At 34.7% G+C, this 15,173-nt stretch overlaps 1 protein-coding gene across 3 annotated transcripts; it reads left to right on the top strand.

The window, feature by feature from the left end:
• Nucleotides 1-496: 496 nt before the first annotated feature.
• On the top strand, nucleotides 497-5,388 carry LOC134839637 (uncharacterized). Of its 3 annotated transcripts, none has more exons than XM_063855252.1 (4): nucleotides 497-880; nucleotides 3,683-3,897; nucleotides 4,332-4,506; nucleotides 4,723-5,388. In XM_063855252.1, exons 2-4 carry the CDS (start codon nucleotides 3,735-3,737, stop codon nucleotides 5,306-5,308), a joined length of 924 nt encoding a protein of 307 aa, XP_063711322.1. In that variant the 5' UTR covers nucleotides 497-880; nucleotides 3,683-3,734; the 3' UTR covers nucleotides 5,309-5,388. The 3 variants fall into 3 exon arrangements, with proteins under 3 accessions (XP_063711322.1, XP_063711323.1, XP_063711324.1); XM_063855253.1 differs by lacking the exon at nucleotides 497-880 and adding an exon at nucleotides 1,326-1,698; XM_063855254.1 differs by lacking the exon at nucleotides 497-880 and adding an exon at nucleotides 1,735-1,800.
• The last annotated feature ends 9,785 nt before the right edge of the window (nucleotides 5,389-15,173 follow it).

Below are 15,173 nucleotides of genomic sequence, written 5' to 3'. Positions count from 1 at the left end.
ATCGATTTTACAATCATTTGTTCGTATCAAAAATCAATCGACATTTTCTGTTTTGCTCTCTCCGCCCAGCTCAATATAAATTGCACTCATTGTTCCTCTATTTCAGCGGGTAACTCTTAATTAATTTTCACAGAATACAAAACAAAAAGAAGGAACTTTAAATTGTTTCATAGTCTATCAATTTACAACATAATTCAACTCTTCTATTTTACCTTTTCCCTATCAATAGGACAATATTTTCATCAGGATAACTGAACTAGTTAAAAATTTTTTGTTCAAATGAATTGTTATGACCAAAAATCTGCCCCTTTATTGCAACTTTTAGGTTAAATTTACTTGAATCTCTATGGAGCATTTTGCATCTATACACTTATTAATATGAAACTTTTTGAGAAACTTATATGAAAATCTTAGCCAATTTGATTTGCATATTTTATTTGCAATAAAAGAAATTGTGCCAAATCCAAAAAATCGAACGCAGTTGCGATGTCTCCTTAGGCCTAGTTACATAAAATAGGGGATAACTTTATCGATTCGGGGAGTAACAACTACATCTTAGATCGTGGTAATAATTTTGGGTCTTCTCTAGTTAATTCTAGTCGGTCAGTTTTGTTCCCAGTAACACATTTACCACCTGAAGAAATACTAGTTCACAAGAGGAGATGAGACTACAGACATAACTGCAATAATGCCAACAATACCTGTTAGATATTTTGCATCAAAGAAAAACGCAAAATTAATCCCTGTTTATCAAACCGGATATTGATTTAGATTGAATCAATCATTGAAATTTTTACCTTAAAGGCATTTTCGCCATGTGAGTTGTAGGAACCCATTCATACGACCGCCTTTTTACCTTTTCAAGCATCCGTTGTGAAAAGTAAGTTTTTCAATTAATACTGTGCTGTTTTACCGTTTATGTATGTGAAGTTATTAGAAAGCGTGTTGGCGGACAAGGTTTTCAGCTCTCACATCTTATTGTCCAGTTTTTTTCAGTGGTTCCCACCGTTTGTATTTTGTTAAACTATTTTTGGATTTAAAAAATTTAGCTTCATTTAAAAGCGTCTATTGCACTGCACCAATGCCCACTAATATTCAGAGGAGCGTCTCAAACGTTTTTATAGGCAAAAGTAAAAAAAATAGAGTCTGCTGGCTTTTAAATTAAAAAATCAGCACAATTTTTATATTTGGAAACTTAAATTTTTAGACAAGAACTTAGAGTGCGGGGAAAAATTTACGGGGAAAAATTGAACTTCCATTATTTACGGGGAAAAATTGAACTTCCATAAATTCGACTGATAATCAGCAGGCAAAAATGAGTGACTTTGTGACAAGATAAAACGCAATCTAAAAATGAGAGATACTCTTCCTGGTTACCATTATGGCCAAATTTATTCAGAAAGACAGACTGATTTTAAACAAAAGGAAGGTAGCGATTTGTGATTGAAATGAGGAAACTTCATTAGGGAAATTTATTGAAAAAAGTGAAATTTCCGCACCGCAATTTGCGGATGGAGCTAATAATGAATTCACGTTGAGAACACAAGAAAGAATTTCCGTAATTTTGATTAGCTTTAGCCTTAATCTGTTCTCCTTACACGTCTTTCTTTTTGATTTACTTTGTGAAATTCGCCTTATTTTCAGCCCCCAATTAGCTAAAAGCGCCGAATGTACTGGGGTTATTTTGAGTTAACCATTGTAAGTATCAGATTAAAACTATTAATCTTTCCAACAAACAATTTTAATTTAGTCAGCAAAAAATTTAAATTGTCTTCAAACTGTTTCGTTGGTGTGGTTACGGTAATGTAATATCAGTTTTGTTATGCAATTTTACTGTCTTAAAATTCAAACCGTGCGTTTTATTTCACCTTTTTTGGCCGAAAGTTTGGATCGAAACATTTAACAAAAACATACGGGAAAACTTGAGAGAAAATACTAGCTTTTCTTATTGTTCCGACTTTCGAAGAAAACGGAATATTTATTCTTGGGTTGGTTTTTTTTATTCAGTCAATTTTTGGCGATAGAAATAATAGTTTGTACCAACTTTTTTTTTACCTCATTGAAGGTATTGGCTCCTGAAATCAAATGTAAAAAGGTTCTTTACCTCCAAGCGTTCGGGAGTTTAAAAATTGCCAATTTGGCCATGCTCTGGACTATTTTATGTGCGCCTTGAAGATTTTTTTTTTTTCATAATGCTGAATGCGTAACACGAATTAATTATGCGTGCCGAATTATCCCGCAAAACAAATTCGTTCCAAATTGAATTGAGGCTAGCTAATCTGTTCTATTAATTATTCGAATATTAAGACCATTTATCTACGGGGGAAAGGATCAACACAAGAGCTGTACAGCTCATCGCGGCGAACCGCTGTTATGCCCCTGTTGTACTCGCAATTTAATTTGGTTATTTTTCTGGGCTGGGTAATATTGCTTCTCCCTCAAGCAACGAGCACGGATCAGGGTGGGCCTCGAACATCCGACTTATCGATTGAGAGGCGGAGACGTAACTACTTCACCACCGCTCTACGTATCAATAGTTGATCTTTGATATTTTCTAAAATTTAAAGTTCATTCAATTTTTTCTTTTCCCAAAAATTACTTGAAATGTATTAAGGGTCAGTCGGAACATGCAGCGTTTTGGCCTGTACAAGAGCAGTCTTGTTAAACAACTATGAAAAAATAGGGCTAAATAAATGCCAGTGGTACTCATGAAGGTATTTGTTCCGACTTTCAAAAAAGTGAGGAAATTTTTGTGCTTGACGTGTTCTTGTTTCAGGAAAAAATAAAGACTTTTTAACTCCACTTATGAACGGAATTTTTAATACCATCTGAAAAATAGGGGGCTTTTTGAGCTCAATTTTTAAACAATATCTTACTGGTGATCTTTTAATTTTTTTCAATTTGAGATACTAACCGCGATATATTTTGCTAGGGTTGTCCTTAAAACAAAACTTGGCACAGAATCATTGCATCTGCAAACATTGGCCTCAATGAACCAGGCTCTTAACGGTGCGCTTTTTTATCTTTGGTCGATATGGGTTCTGTGCGGATTTATCGCTGTAAAAATCACTACAACGAATCAGCAATGCATAAACTTCAAACGCTGAAATGAACTAAATTAAACCCGATTCAAGTTGCGCGACCTATGTCCAGAACTTAAGAATTGCGCCGCATGGCATTTTGGTGTTACAAAAGTCGGGCCGCCAGTTTGAGCATGAAGAAACTTTGGATTCGAATGTTTTTTTTCTCCATAATTTATTTTCTAACCCAATAGGAAAATGTGGCGAACGATGAAGATGGAGGTAGAATATAGTACTGAGAATAGGATTTCTTTGATATTTTGCTCGTTCGTCGTCAGACTACAACCCCCCCCCCCCCCCAACCTTTATTTACACTCCGCCGAAAAATAATAAGTACACCTGCATATTTCATAATACCTGTAGAGACTTCCAGATCTGGTTAGCTCGCTTAACGCAAAAAGCGTCTCTTAAATGGCAAGAATTACTAAACGTTATTGATTGGCAACTAGATTCACAAGCAGCTTTTGAACACAAAAACATAGCTATTTTTATCAATGAGAATGACAGATTAAATTGATATGCGAATTTTTCAACACTTTTATGGATTGCATTGTCTGGATTTTAAGACCTTGCCTGCAATCTATGGCATAACTATTTTTTAGCATAAATTGGTCGTAGAGTCTGTCAGTGTCATCCGTTTTTCTATCCATCATCATGATGGCAATTGACATCTTCACTATTCTGAATACGGTGGCCAGCCTGTTCAATGAAGAGCCGGCGAACACTGGTGCTAACAGCTGCTCCATATGTGACAGGAAGTCAGAGTGGAATGTTTGTGACTGTACCTACACTCCAAATCAACTCATCTCAAGAATAGGCAAGAGAAAACATCATGTATTCAGCTAACCATGTATCCAACTATACCATGTTAGGATCATCCACACCTCTGATTTATTGGCTGAAAATTCCAATTGAAACAAACAAATTATCAAATTTCTCTCAAAACGGTTGAAGAGATTAGCTTTGTTTTGATCCATAATTCTGCCCTATAGCTGAATTCGGCTCTCAGAAAAATCTCCTTGCCTTTTGGGTTCCCCATTCGGGTTATTTATTTCACATAAGATTTCACAGCATTTATATAAGGTGAATGGACAAAGTCGTCTGAGTAATTCTTTCCTTACATTTAAGGCTTCAATTTTTAGCGTTTTTTCTCAAAAATTCAGTAATAACAAAACAAATTGTCATAATTTTCCGATTGGTAGTTACAACTTAAATTCTTGCCATTTAACTAGCTTGCCTGGAATGTTCTAGACTGTTCGGGAAAAAGTCTGTCATCCATTCCCAACTGGCCTCAGAAAGGATGCTCCACGGAAGAGCTGCGTTTAATCGATTTCTCAGAGAATCAAATCAAGAAAGTTGAAAGTGAATCGTTTAATCATTTCAGATGTCCAAAAATGAAGAAAAATCTCATCACCGTAGACTTTACGTAAGTATGACCAAATGATTTTAAAACAGGCATAATTGGTCATAATCAGTCTTATAACTGATTTTATGATTTTTCTAAAATTGATGCTGCCAAGCGAGAAGATTTTCAATAAAGTCTGTTCTGATTTTTCGAACTTGAGCAAAAACTTTTCCGCCCTTGCAATTGTAAATGCTTTTATTGTAAGCTTTAGGGCATGAGTTTCTACTTTGATTTTAGAAACAACCAGATTGAAACATTGGAAAATGTAAACTTCATGGCTTGTGTGGGTGACTTTATTCTTCGAGGCAATAAAATATCCTCAAAATCAATAGAAAATCTACAGTTTAACGAAATGACACGGCTGGTGAGTTTACAAATGGGAAATAACGAACTTCTCCGAATTCCGAGCAAAACTTGTGATGCTGAAAACCTGAACGAAATTCACATAGAGGGAAACAAAATCAGGAGTTTCCGTGAGCTGGGGAACTTGAAACGTTGTGTGACCTTGAAACGAGTCGTCACTTCGCTTAAGGAAGTTCCGTGCTCGTGTGACACAATCGGTCGAGTGAATAACAAAAGTTTGCCCTTAAAATTATCATCACACTTAGCATCGCATTCCGTATCAAGAAAATGGTCATCTAACAGTCAGGACGTTAAATGCAGCCGAGAGAGTAAGTTGCCGAACTCAGTTGGAATTGTTGTGCAAAAAATTTCCAGCCGTCTAATTTCGGATCAATGCAAGTTTTCATCGAGTCTGAGAAACTTCGCAGTTTTTATGCTTCAACCATGCTGCTTCATTATGAGAACTATCTTTTTATATTAAAACATTCTCTTAACTGTTTCCGTATTTTAGATATACATAATTTTAAAATAAAATGATTTTTATTTCAATATTGATTCAGAATTCGGGTTTGACTTACAAATTTGTAAAATGCGTTTTTTTCTTCAAAATAAATGCATTTTTCATCTTGAAAAAAAAAATTTTATAAAGAAAAATAGTAATTGTTTTTAACTCAACAGGATAATACCCTGTGATATTGTTGTGGCTTATCGAAGTGAAACACTGAAAACCCAACAAATAACGATACTTGAACGCTAAAAAACATGCAAAAACTTAGCTCTGCAGAACCATTGAATGACTTGCTACTAAAAGCTATAACAAAAAATGAATAAAAACTCTCTAAAAAAGAAGGAAGATAACTGTACAATTTTAAGTCGAAGTCAAAGTCAAATTTCGCATAGATTGCAAGAAAACGCAAGCGTAGCATAGCAAGATGGTGAATAGCAAATGATATGCAAATCAGTCAGTCAAAAAATTAGGACAAACGACAGTCGACTAACTAAATTTTCTCTGCAAAAATTTTAAATTGAAATGTATCGAAAAAAAACAAGGTTTGAATATGATACAAACCCTGAGGGCAGGCGCGGTTAGCGCTACACTATCCTACATTAAAGGTTCAATTTCTTACAGATTTGCAAGGAAAGTTGTTTACGGGAGAAAAATCTAGTTCCCAATTACAAGATAATCTTGCAAGTCAAAACAAAAGCTGATTGGAACCAGTTTAAAACTAGTAATTATATCCAATTATTTTATAAAACTATCTCATTTCTTACTAACTAATCATGATCCATAACTAACTTTTACTATAAATTGTTAAGCTGAAACAAACTATTCAGTTTCAGCGACAGAACAGAATAAATATAATTTAGCAAACTGTCGTTCTCCTTCACAACAGTTCCTATTACCTTATCTCGGAAACACCAGTATACACTAGATCTATTGAGACTAGGATATATAAGAGTAAGATTAAGACCGGTATTAGACTAAGAAGTTGCACGAATCTATCCGGCCAAAAATAGGATAGCGTGACGAACAGACGGTGTTTCTTATCGGAAATTACTTTATCAGTGAGCCAACTTGGACATAAACTCATCTGGTGCGACCAAGAGTCTCGAACAAAGACCTCAGCAAATTTAGATTTAGCAAACTGAAAATAGACATAAGATCTAAGATCCAAACACAAACCACAAAAATGGTGAAAAGTATCGAAAACTTACCTCCACGTCTCAATAAGTCTAATCAAAACCAACGAGTATTCAAGCTTACATCAGTTCACAACCCGAATAACGGACCGAACTTCTGCATCGTGAAACGAAAAAGCAGACTGCAACGACTTATTCTATCAAGATTATCAGTGCAGGACATTTTCATTCACTAACATGAAAGAATTTACTTGAAGCAGTAAGATTCAATTCCAAGCTAACTACCTCTCAATAATGTGTAACCAATGAAATATAATATAATAAGGACAAATATAATATAATATATGATAAAAAGATACAAATGTAGTTCATGTCCAACAAATCTGCAGTAACTTAAAAACTTTTGTAAATATAAAATTATTTGAAAAAAAAAAATTTAAAAATTAGTTATTAAATCAATTTAAAGTTAGTTTTATTAGATTCAAAAACACTTCCTGGCTTCTAAATTACATCCTACTCCTCCCACAAATCAAACTTCTTTGTTCTTTCATCTAAAACATAACCATAATTACACAGAAATTAATATCATTTAAACTTTTAACTTTTAAGTCAACCCTTTCTAAAATTTAAACTTAAATTTTTTTAAGGCCTTTGCTTGTTTTGCAATGAGCTAAATTTTTTCTAATCAATGTCATCAAGGCTATCCTTGGATTTTTAATTTTGAACTTAAGTCTAAATTTTCATTTATTTAAAAATACTTGATCAACCAAGCTTCCCTTGGATCAATTAGAACATTTTTGTTTTCCCCCCTCTTTATAAAAATGTCTAACAACCTCAAACGACGATTCACCCTCCAACCCTCATCAACGACCCACGTCTAATAGAAATTTTTGAATAACTAACCATTTTAATTGAGATATACATGGAAGAACTTCAGTTACTCATCCTTCACATGAGCCCCTCCCCTTAATGGACCCAGGCTTAAGCATACCTAGAATTAGTACGATTTAAAATAATAGCTAACGGTCTACTTCTGTTCTATTTATACCTGAATCATCTGGATTGATTTACTATTCTCTAACCCACTTGTCAAAAATCAGAAAACAATTCGACTCCACTTGAATTTAACGCCTAAAAAAATTTCGGCAAAGCAAATCAATTTCAAATGCTTCTCTCCAACACAGTTACAGAAACTAAACTAGTCGTTTCAACTTTCCTTTCAATCTTCTCAATATTTTTTCAACTTTGTGTTTTTTCAATAAATGATTTTTTAGAACTTGCAATTCAAATTTTTCCAATCTTTTCTAGCCAAATCATAAATTTCTAAACCCTCATCCAGACCTACTTTTCTCTCTCCAAAACCATGGATCACCTAATCCGGTACGAAACTTAATAATTCCATAAATTTTTCAAAGTTTACTAAGTAGAAAAGACATCCTTTTTCTTTTCATAATTTTTCTCAGCTTTCTAGCTTCTCTAATTCTGACACTTTTAAAATGCATAAAAAAGCAATAACTGCTTTTGTACCATCAACAGCTTTAATGATTATTGTTGCAGAAGAATATTATTAAGAACGCAGACCTAAATAAACCGAAAATTCAAAATTTCTAATCTAAACCCTATCAAGGATTCCCCACCAAACAACCCACCCCAAGATCCCCCAACAACACCCACATCTAGTCAAACAAATCAACACCAATCATCCACTCGTATCTCATATGTAGAAAACCCTACACCTCTGAAGATAGACACGCATCATTATCAGAACCATTAATACCAGCCATTCCTCAAGCACCCCTAAGTGAATCACAGTACGAACCAACATATAGTATTTACCCCTCATTACAACAATATATTAACAGACTAAAACATTTGAGTCAAAACCAAAATCTAACAAATATAATCAGCAGACAAATTATTCTCCCCCGGCACAATAGAAACATAAAAACACCAAGATTTCAGTTTAATATCCCTTCATCACCATCATCTACCCCTCTAGAACTTTCTCATAGTACAAAACAAAGCACCCCGCCACCGCTTCAAAACATTTTCCAACAAAAAACACTAAATATTTTATCCGAATTTCTGGGTTTGACACCTACCTCTGAACAAGTTCGTGAAAATCCCTTTAAACCTTCCCACTTCATCCCAAAGACTTCCATATTGGATGAGCGAAACATTTTCCCAGGGTGAACCCAACCTTTTAAATGACCAAGTACCCAGTAGAACTTTGCTCAGATACTTCTTTATCACTACCAGAAACAATATCACTTCCATCAACAGTCACAGGTCAAACACCATCAACTCTATTCCCCACAAACTTCCCAAGTCACCTAGACCACAGATATCGTGAACTGCAAAGTAAAAGTACGCCTTTACGCTTAGATTGGAACTCATTCGTAGCAACCCTCCTCTTTCTGGCCAAGACCTCGATAGCAACAGACTCCATAATTGGGCACTACACAGATTACAATATAGACACGATATACAATACAGACACGATATTCACAAAGATATTCAATAACATAATATGCAAATATTTTCACAACAAAATTAAGTTATTAAATTTGAAATAATAGCACAACTAAATAACTTAGTACATCATCCATTACCACTGTCACCACCAGACATCACAGCTGAGTCTTTAACACCTCCCCTAATTACAACAGAACTTATATATAAATACGATAGATATGCGAAAAAGTCCTTAGGTTGGTTAAAAATTTTTAATCCCTCTTCAGGACTATCGTACACATAAATTTTTTAATAGTTTTTTTCAAGAAAAACCCTTTCTCCTTTAGTACAATTCGAACCCATAAATCATAAAAACCCTTCCCACCGAACAGGACCAAGACCTCCTTGTCTTACATTATGATTGTTAAGATAATCAACTAAAAACAATCTATAAATATACAATAAATCAAGTCACAAAGTGCGAATCCGAACCACAAGATATAGAATTAACAACCGTAGTAAATAAATTTTACTCAAACGCCCGAGCTACTACTTTCACAGGATATAAATTCACAGGAAAATTCTCTGAACAAAAATACATTGTTCACAAGTTTCAAATGGTTACAAAATAGACTCGATCATGAATCTTTTCACCAAAGTAAAATAGAAAATCTATTACATCTTGACCCTGAAGATTGTAAAACTGAACTCAAACGTTTAAAAACAGTTACAAACAAAAACAAAAATCGCAAATTAATAAAGTTTCAAATTTTTCGAGACTCTGCACATCAAGCAAAACTTCAACACCAATAAGATCATAAACGACTAGACGATAAATTCCTGTGTCATGGCGCATACGAATGTTTAATCTATTATTTACACAAAAAAAGTGATTAACTCACATTGAAATTAACAATCCGTCAAACTGTAAAACAGGTTACCAAGGAAAAATGTTTTTTTTTTTTGGAAAATTCAATTAGAAAAAGTACAACTAACACGAGATTTAAAGGATGATATTATTTTAAATCAAGGCATTCGTTTACCTTTTAAAAATGATCAAGGATATTGCGATCCCACTACAGGAACACAGGCAACCATAGTTTGGTTCCCTGAAGACACATGTACCACATTTCATGTTGCTAAAATTCAAGCAAGATTGACAAAGTTTCAAAAAAAAAAACTTTTAGAATCAATATCCTTTGATAACATAAACCCTGATCAAACAAGATCAAATCCAAATCAATATAAAAACATACATGGTATAGAAAAAAAATTAACACTTTTTGAAACCTATCCTGAAACTGGCGAAGCATCCAATTACCACAAACCACTTTTCCGAACACAATACTCAGAAATTCTTGTCGAATACGAAAATTGTTCGACATGAAAACAGGAAAATTAATATTCGACATGCAAGAGCCGAATAGAAACCGAGAAGATGGAAAATCGTACATCCCGGTAACAATTTATAACCGGTAAATTGGAGGAAAAGTTCGCGCAGAAAACAAAGATAGTACAAAATTACAAGAATTTTTCCTGATGAATAAAACGGAGTTTGACGCAATCCACGACAAAATTCAACTCGATATAAAACTAGATTACATAATAAGTAGAAATTTTCAGAAAATGTCACTTTCCGAATTAGATTACTCCATCGCTTATGTGAATCAGAAGAACACAAATATTAAAATCTCTCGCATTAGCAGCACTCAAAATAACTTACGCAGGTTATCTACTAAAAAATTCACCACTTTAGGTTTTTGAAAACAAAAGATGCTACCAACGCATACCAATATTCTATAAAAACAAGGTACATTTTGTAGATACTCTATCACGCCGAACATATTTTTGGGATACAGTTGTTTCATGTGGATCTGAAAATAGCCAAAACATCGTACAGCTTAACCCAGACGAAGATAAAGACTATTTTCAAACTCCATACCCGACTTTAATGCCATTTGAAAAATTTCTCATCTGAAAACATACGTGCAATCGCTTGTAACCCAAATATAGACCTACAATCAATATGCATTTACTCAAAATCTGGAATACAACATCACATTAGAACAAAATAATTTCAAGAACTTCTCACTAAAGTGGATACAATCCAGAGACAATCAATCAATCAAAACATTTACCGACATTTCCGACAAAACATTTCAAACCTTTACCTAAAAGATTACAATGGATACTTTAAAGACATTAAAGACCATATAAACCTCAATGGAGAAAAATATCGCCGACAAGATATTTTTACCAATCAAAATTTTTAGTTTTTATACATCAAAAACGAACTCCTAGCTTTTCTAGGCTGGCCCTACTATAACCTAGAAAAATTGATTATAATAAACGCTATTTTTTATTTCATAGGATTCTTCTTCTCACTCCTGAAAAGAAATTGTAATACATGCGCAATACATACACATGACAATAGACCCGCTATCGTAGCACGCACTTATTTTCTGAATTTCTCGGAACATTTTCAACTACTATTAATGAAATACTTCTTGATGCACAAATCAATAATTACAAAAAAAATTAGCTACAAAACCAAATCCATATGATACTCCACAAGATAAGACAAATACGAATACTACAGCGCCATCACATAGTCTACATAATAATCATCTTTTATCTTTAGCACCACAAAGTTATAGAAAAACACTTTCCACCTCCTAACGAACAATACATAGTAATTTACAACGTAGAACTATATCATATGTAGCACTCCAACACCCGACTAAAGAAAAAACGTTCAAACAAATCGTAGAACAAACACATACCTTAAACTTTCGTTCTCAGAACAATCATTTTTTTAGCACACGATGAGCCGACAACTTGGATTCCTCAACCGTTCCCTTTCCTATCCATCGAATCTCCAACGCCTTAATTCCCTCATTTCAATTTCAGACCTAACCTCCTCCCCCCTACCCAGTTTTTCTTCTAACTCACCACGCATGGAGTCAGATGACTCAACTCAAACTTTTTTAAATCACATCTCTAGTTTTAATAATTCTGATGTTGAAACTCCCGATGAATTCCTCGACTCTGAACTCAGTCCCCCTAATTTTCTTTCACCACCTTTTCAACAAAAAACCCCCTACCCCTGCTGAAGCCTCCTTCTCTACTTCTTCGCACACTGACACTACCCCTATTCTTTCTCCTATCAAGTAATGAACCCGATGTACCAAGCCCTATCACAGACGATCAACTCGAGCCTTATTTAGATGAACTTATATCTCACCAACAGCAACTTCATAACACAAATCATTCATTAATTATTCATCAACTAACCCACTCCACCTCAACCTCTGAATCCTTCCTCCCTTCTGTTTACATTGCACCTACTTGTGCACAAAGAGTTTTTATGAAACGAAAGCACCCTAACGCCACACCACAGTTCCTAAATACTCACCACTTCATTCCCAACACCCACATCATACTAACACACCAGAATTCGCAATACATAATCTACCATTTTTCCCCCAATACACTTTCTATAAGGCTATAAAAGAGAAATGAAGCCCAACGCGCATAATATGTTAACGAATATTCCCTGCTCCCAACAATTTCATGGGCTTACTAATAAAACTTTTTTTCTAACCCACTAAAAACACCTTTAATGAATAACCGCACTGACAACGAACTTTGCGACTCTCTCATTCTACAACTAACTACCGCACTTCACCTAAATCATTTCATCACCATAGGCTGGAATCAAACACTAAACCGAGTCATTGCACAAAAAGCTAATCGATTCTCTATTAACCACTATGACCACACTGTCACTAGATATATGGAAAATTCACCATACGACGATGACCCTAACATCAACCCACAACTAACCGAAAAGTTCTTCATCAAATCAGTTTATTTTTTTCATCTTGACAGCACAATTAAAAAAATTTACCGCATCATAGATCACGCATTAACAAATACTGAAGCTTGTGAGCCCTTCTTCAACAAATTCAATCACTTTACACTTAATTTTCTCGCACCAAAAGAAAAAATATTCACTGCTCGCATGAAGTTATGTTAAAAACGAAACTAACCCACACGTATACATATTTCAAATTCATCCAACGGCACTTCATACAAAGTTACCCATCCCTTAACCCACACCATTGCTTTATGTTTATTAACTCAAAATACACATCGTCCTATTTCAAAAACTTCACATATTGCATTAAATCTACTAACTTGCACGGCATCCTCCGTAACAAGCATCCTGTCCGCCAGATGTATATAGTTTGCCCTATAACTAACACCTTCCCACTTGAAGACGCCCGTCCCATTATCATCTCCCCGCGAATATATTCAGCCCATGGAAGTAGCACTACTAGAAAATATACACAAAATTAAATTTAACCACAAGCTTTATAACCTAATGCAAAACTCCGAAGAAGTAAATATCATCAGAGCGCTTGAAATTCTTCGGCCACTGCTTCGCATTTAAACTTAATAGGCACGCTTGCTAAGTTTTAATAACATCTGACACCATTAAAACTCACATCGCTGGACTCTTCCCTGACCCCGAATCTTCGTAAGTATATTTTTCACTGTTATTGCTAGCACAAATAAATAAGAAACTCACCATTTCTACACGTGTGTTCCACAATCCCTTTTTACATTTCACCTAGCAATTGTCTAAAAGAATCAAACAAAGTAGTATATGAAGAAAGAAAAGTAAATTAATGAACACTAACCTTTTTTGTGAGCTTTTTTTTATAAAACTCGAAAATTTGATATTCACTCGCTAACATTTCACGCACTCTTTCCACAAAAATATGCAAAGCGCCCACGTAGAATTGTTTAAATAATGAATTTTAATTTTTAGAGACTAACTTATAACAACTTTAACTTACTTTCATGCGTTTCAAAACTTTCCCGTAACCCGTTTGGAAGAAGATATAAATAAGCTTATACTAACTAACGCAGCTTACTAATGCCACATAATCAACCGCATGTATGAGAAAGTCCCGTGGTACCCAAACCAGATTAAACCCAGATTAAAACTGGATAAATTATTCTTTTCAAATCCACTTTCAAGTGTCATTAAACCAGTTGGAAAAATAAAAACTCACGGTCAAAGATAAAACACGACAATCTCTTTTCCAAAAAAGGACGCAACCAAAAACAAAAAGAAAAAAACACTTGATAAAAAAGAACAAAAAGTTGAACACAAAAAGAGACTCTGCTCAAAAAGACGGTAAAATCTTACAATCACAACTGGCCTAACCCACCAGTAAAGGACGCCCTGAGCATGCTCCATAGCCGGCCTCACCACTCGCGCTATACCACGCTTAGGAAACGCTCTCCTATTTTTGACGAGAGTAGCTCTAGGGGAGCAACTTTATAAAATAACCGAAACTAAACAAATTGCTTTTGCGAAAACAACTACTAAAATCAAAAATAAAACTGATATCACTAACAAGATGCATATATGAATAGGCAATGTAAAAAGAGTTCTTAGAGCAAAAGAAACGAGCAGCAATGGGAGATAAAAACTCGATGACATTCCGTCTCTGGAATGGCAAGTCTATTGGTTTGTTGCCAAAGTCACAACCCTCATAGAATTTAAAGTATGGATCCAACATAGCAGGAGAGGTACATATTGAAGACGAACAATGGTCACTCAATGTTGATCTTATTTACGAATCCTCGTCACTTGGCGCTTCACACAGAAAAGTCAAATCCCACCTCGCTATTCGATGAATAGTTGAAAATGCACGTAGTCTTGCTCTAGCTTAACGAAATCAACACATGATTGCATGAATCACATGATTGCATGAATCTGAAGCCCTAACACAATCACCCAACACGATCTGGATACAAGAGACCCGCTTCTAAAGTAACGAGCCACTGTTCCTTTTATCTCCAGGAAGACAACTATTCTGCAACAAGAGCAACTGTTTCTTTCTCTTCATTCACGCAGCCACATCTTCAAAAGAATCTACTTCAAAAATCAAGAAGTCTCTCCATCCGTCCTCGACTACAATAAACATTAACCTTAAAACTCTCTAAGCCCCGGATGGGTGGAACCAGTTGAAAACCAGTATTTATATCCAATTATTTTGTTGATAAAACTATCTCTGTAAAACATTTCTTACTAACCAATCACGATCTATTACTAACATTTACTATAAATTGAATAGCTGAAACTTTTCACAGTGTCCGCGACAGAACAGAATAAATATTACTAAGCCAACAGTCGTTCTCCTTCAGAACAGCTCCTGATATCTTATCTCTGA

Source organism: Symsagittifera roscoffensis, chromosome 2, assembly GCF_963678635.1.
Source record: "Symsagittifera roscoffensis chromosome 2, txSymRosc1.1, whole genome shotgun sequence".
NCBI lineage: Eukaryota > Metazoa > Xenacoelomorpha > Acoela > Convolutidae > Symsagittifera > Symsagittifera roscoffensis.
The sequence above is the reverse complement of the archived record's forward strand: the minus strand, read 5'-3'. Positions and strand labels throughout refer to the sequence as shown.

What these genes read in the sequence shown, in the direction of transcription:
- LOC134839637 (XM_063855252.1), top strand. Translation starts at nt 3,735, where the DNA reads ATGATGGCAATTGACATCTTCACTATTCTGAATACGGTGGCCAGCCTG. An exon ending in TCAACTCATCTCAAGAATAG is followed by an intron (nt 3,898 to 4,331) that starts GCAAGAGAAAAC and finishes GGAATGTTCTAG; the next exon opens with ACTGTTCGGGAAAAAGTCTG. An exon ending in CTCATCACCGTAGACTTTAC is followed by an intron (nt 4,507 to 4,722) that starts GTAAGTATGACC and finishes CTTTGATTTTAG; the next exon opens with AAACAACCAGATTGAAACAT.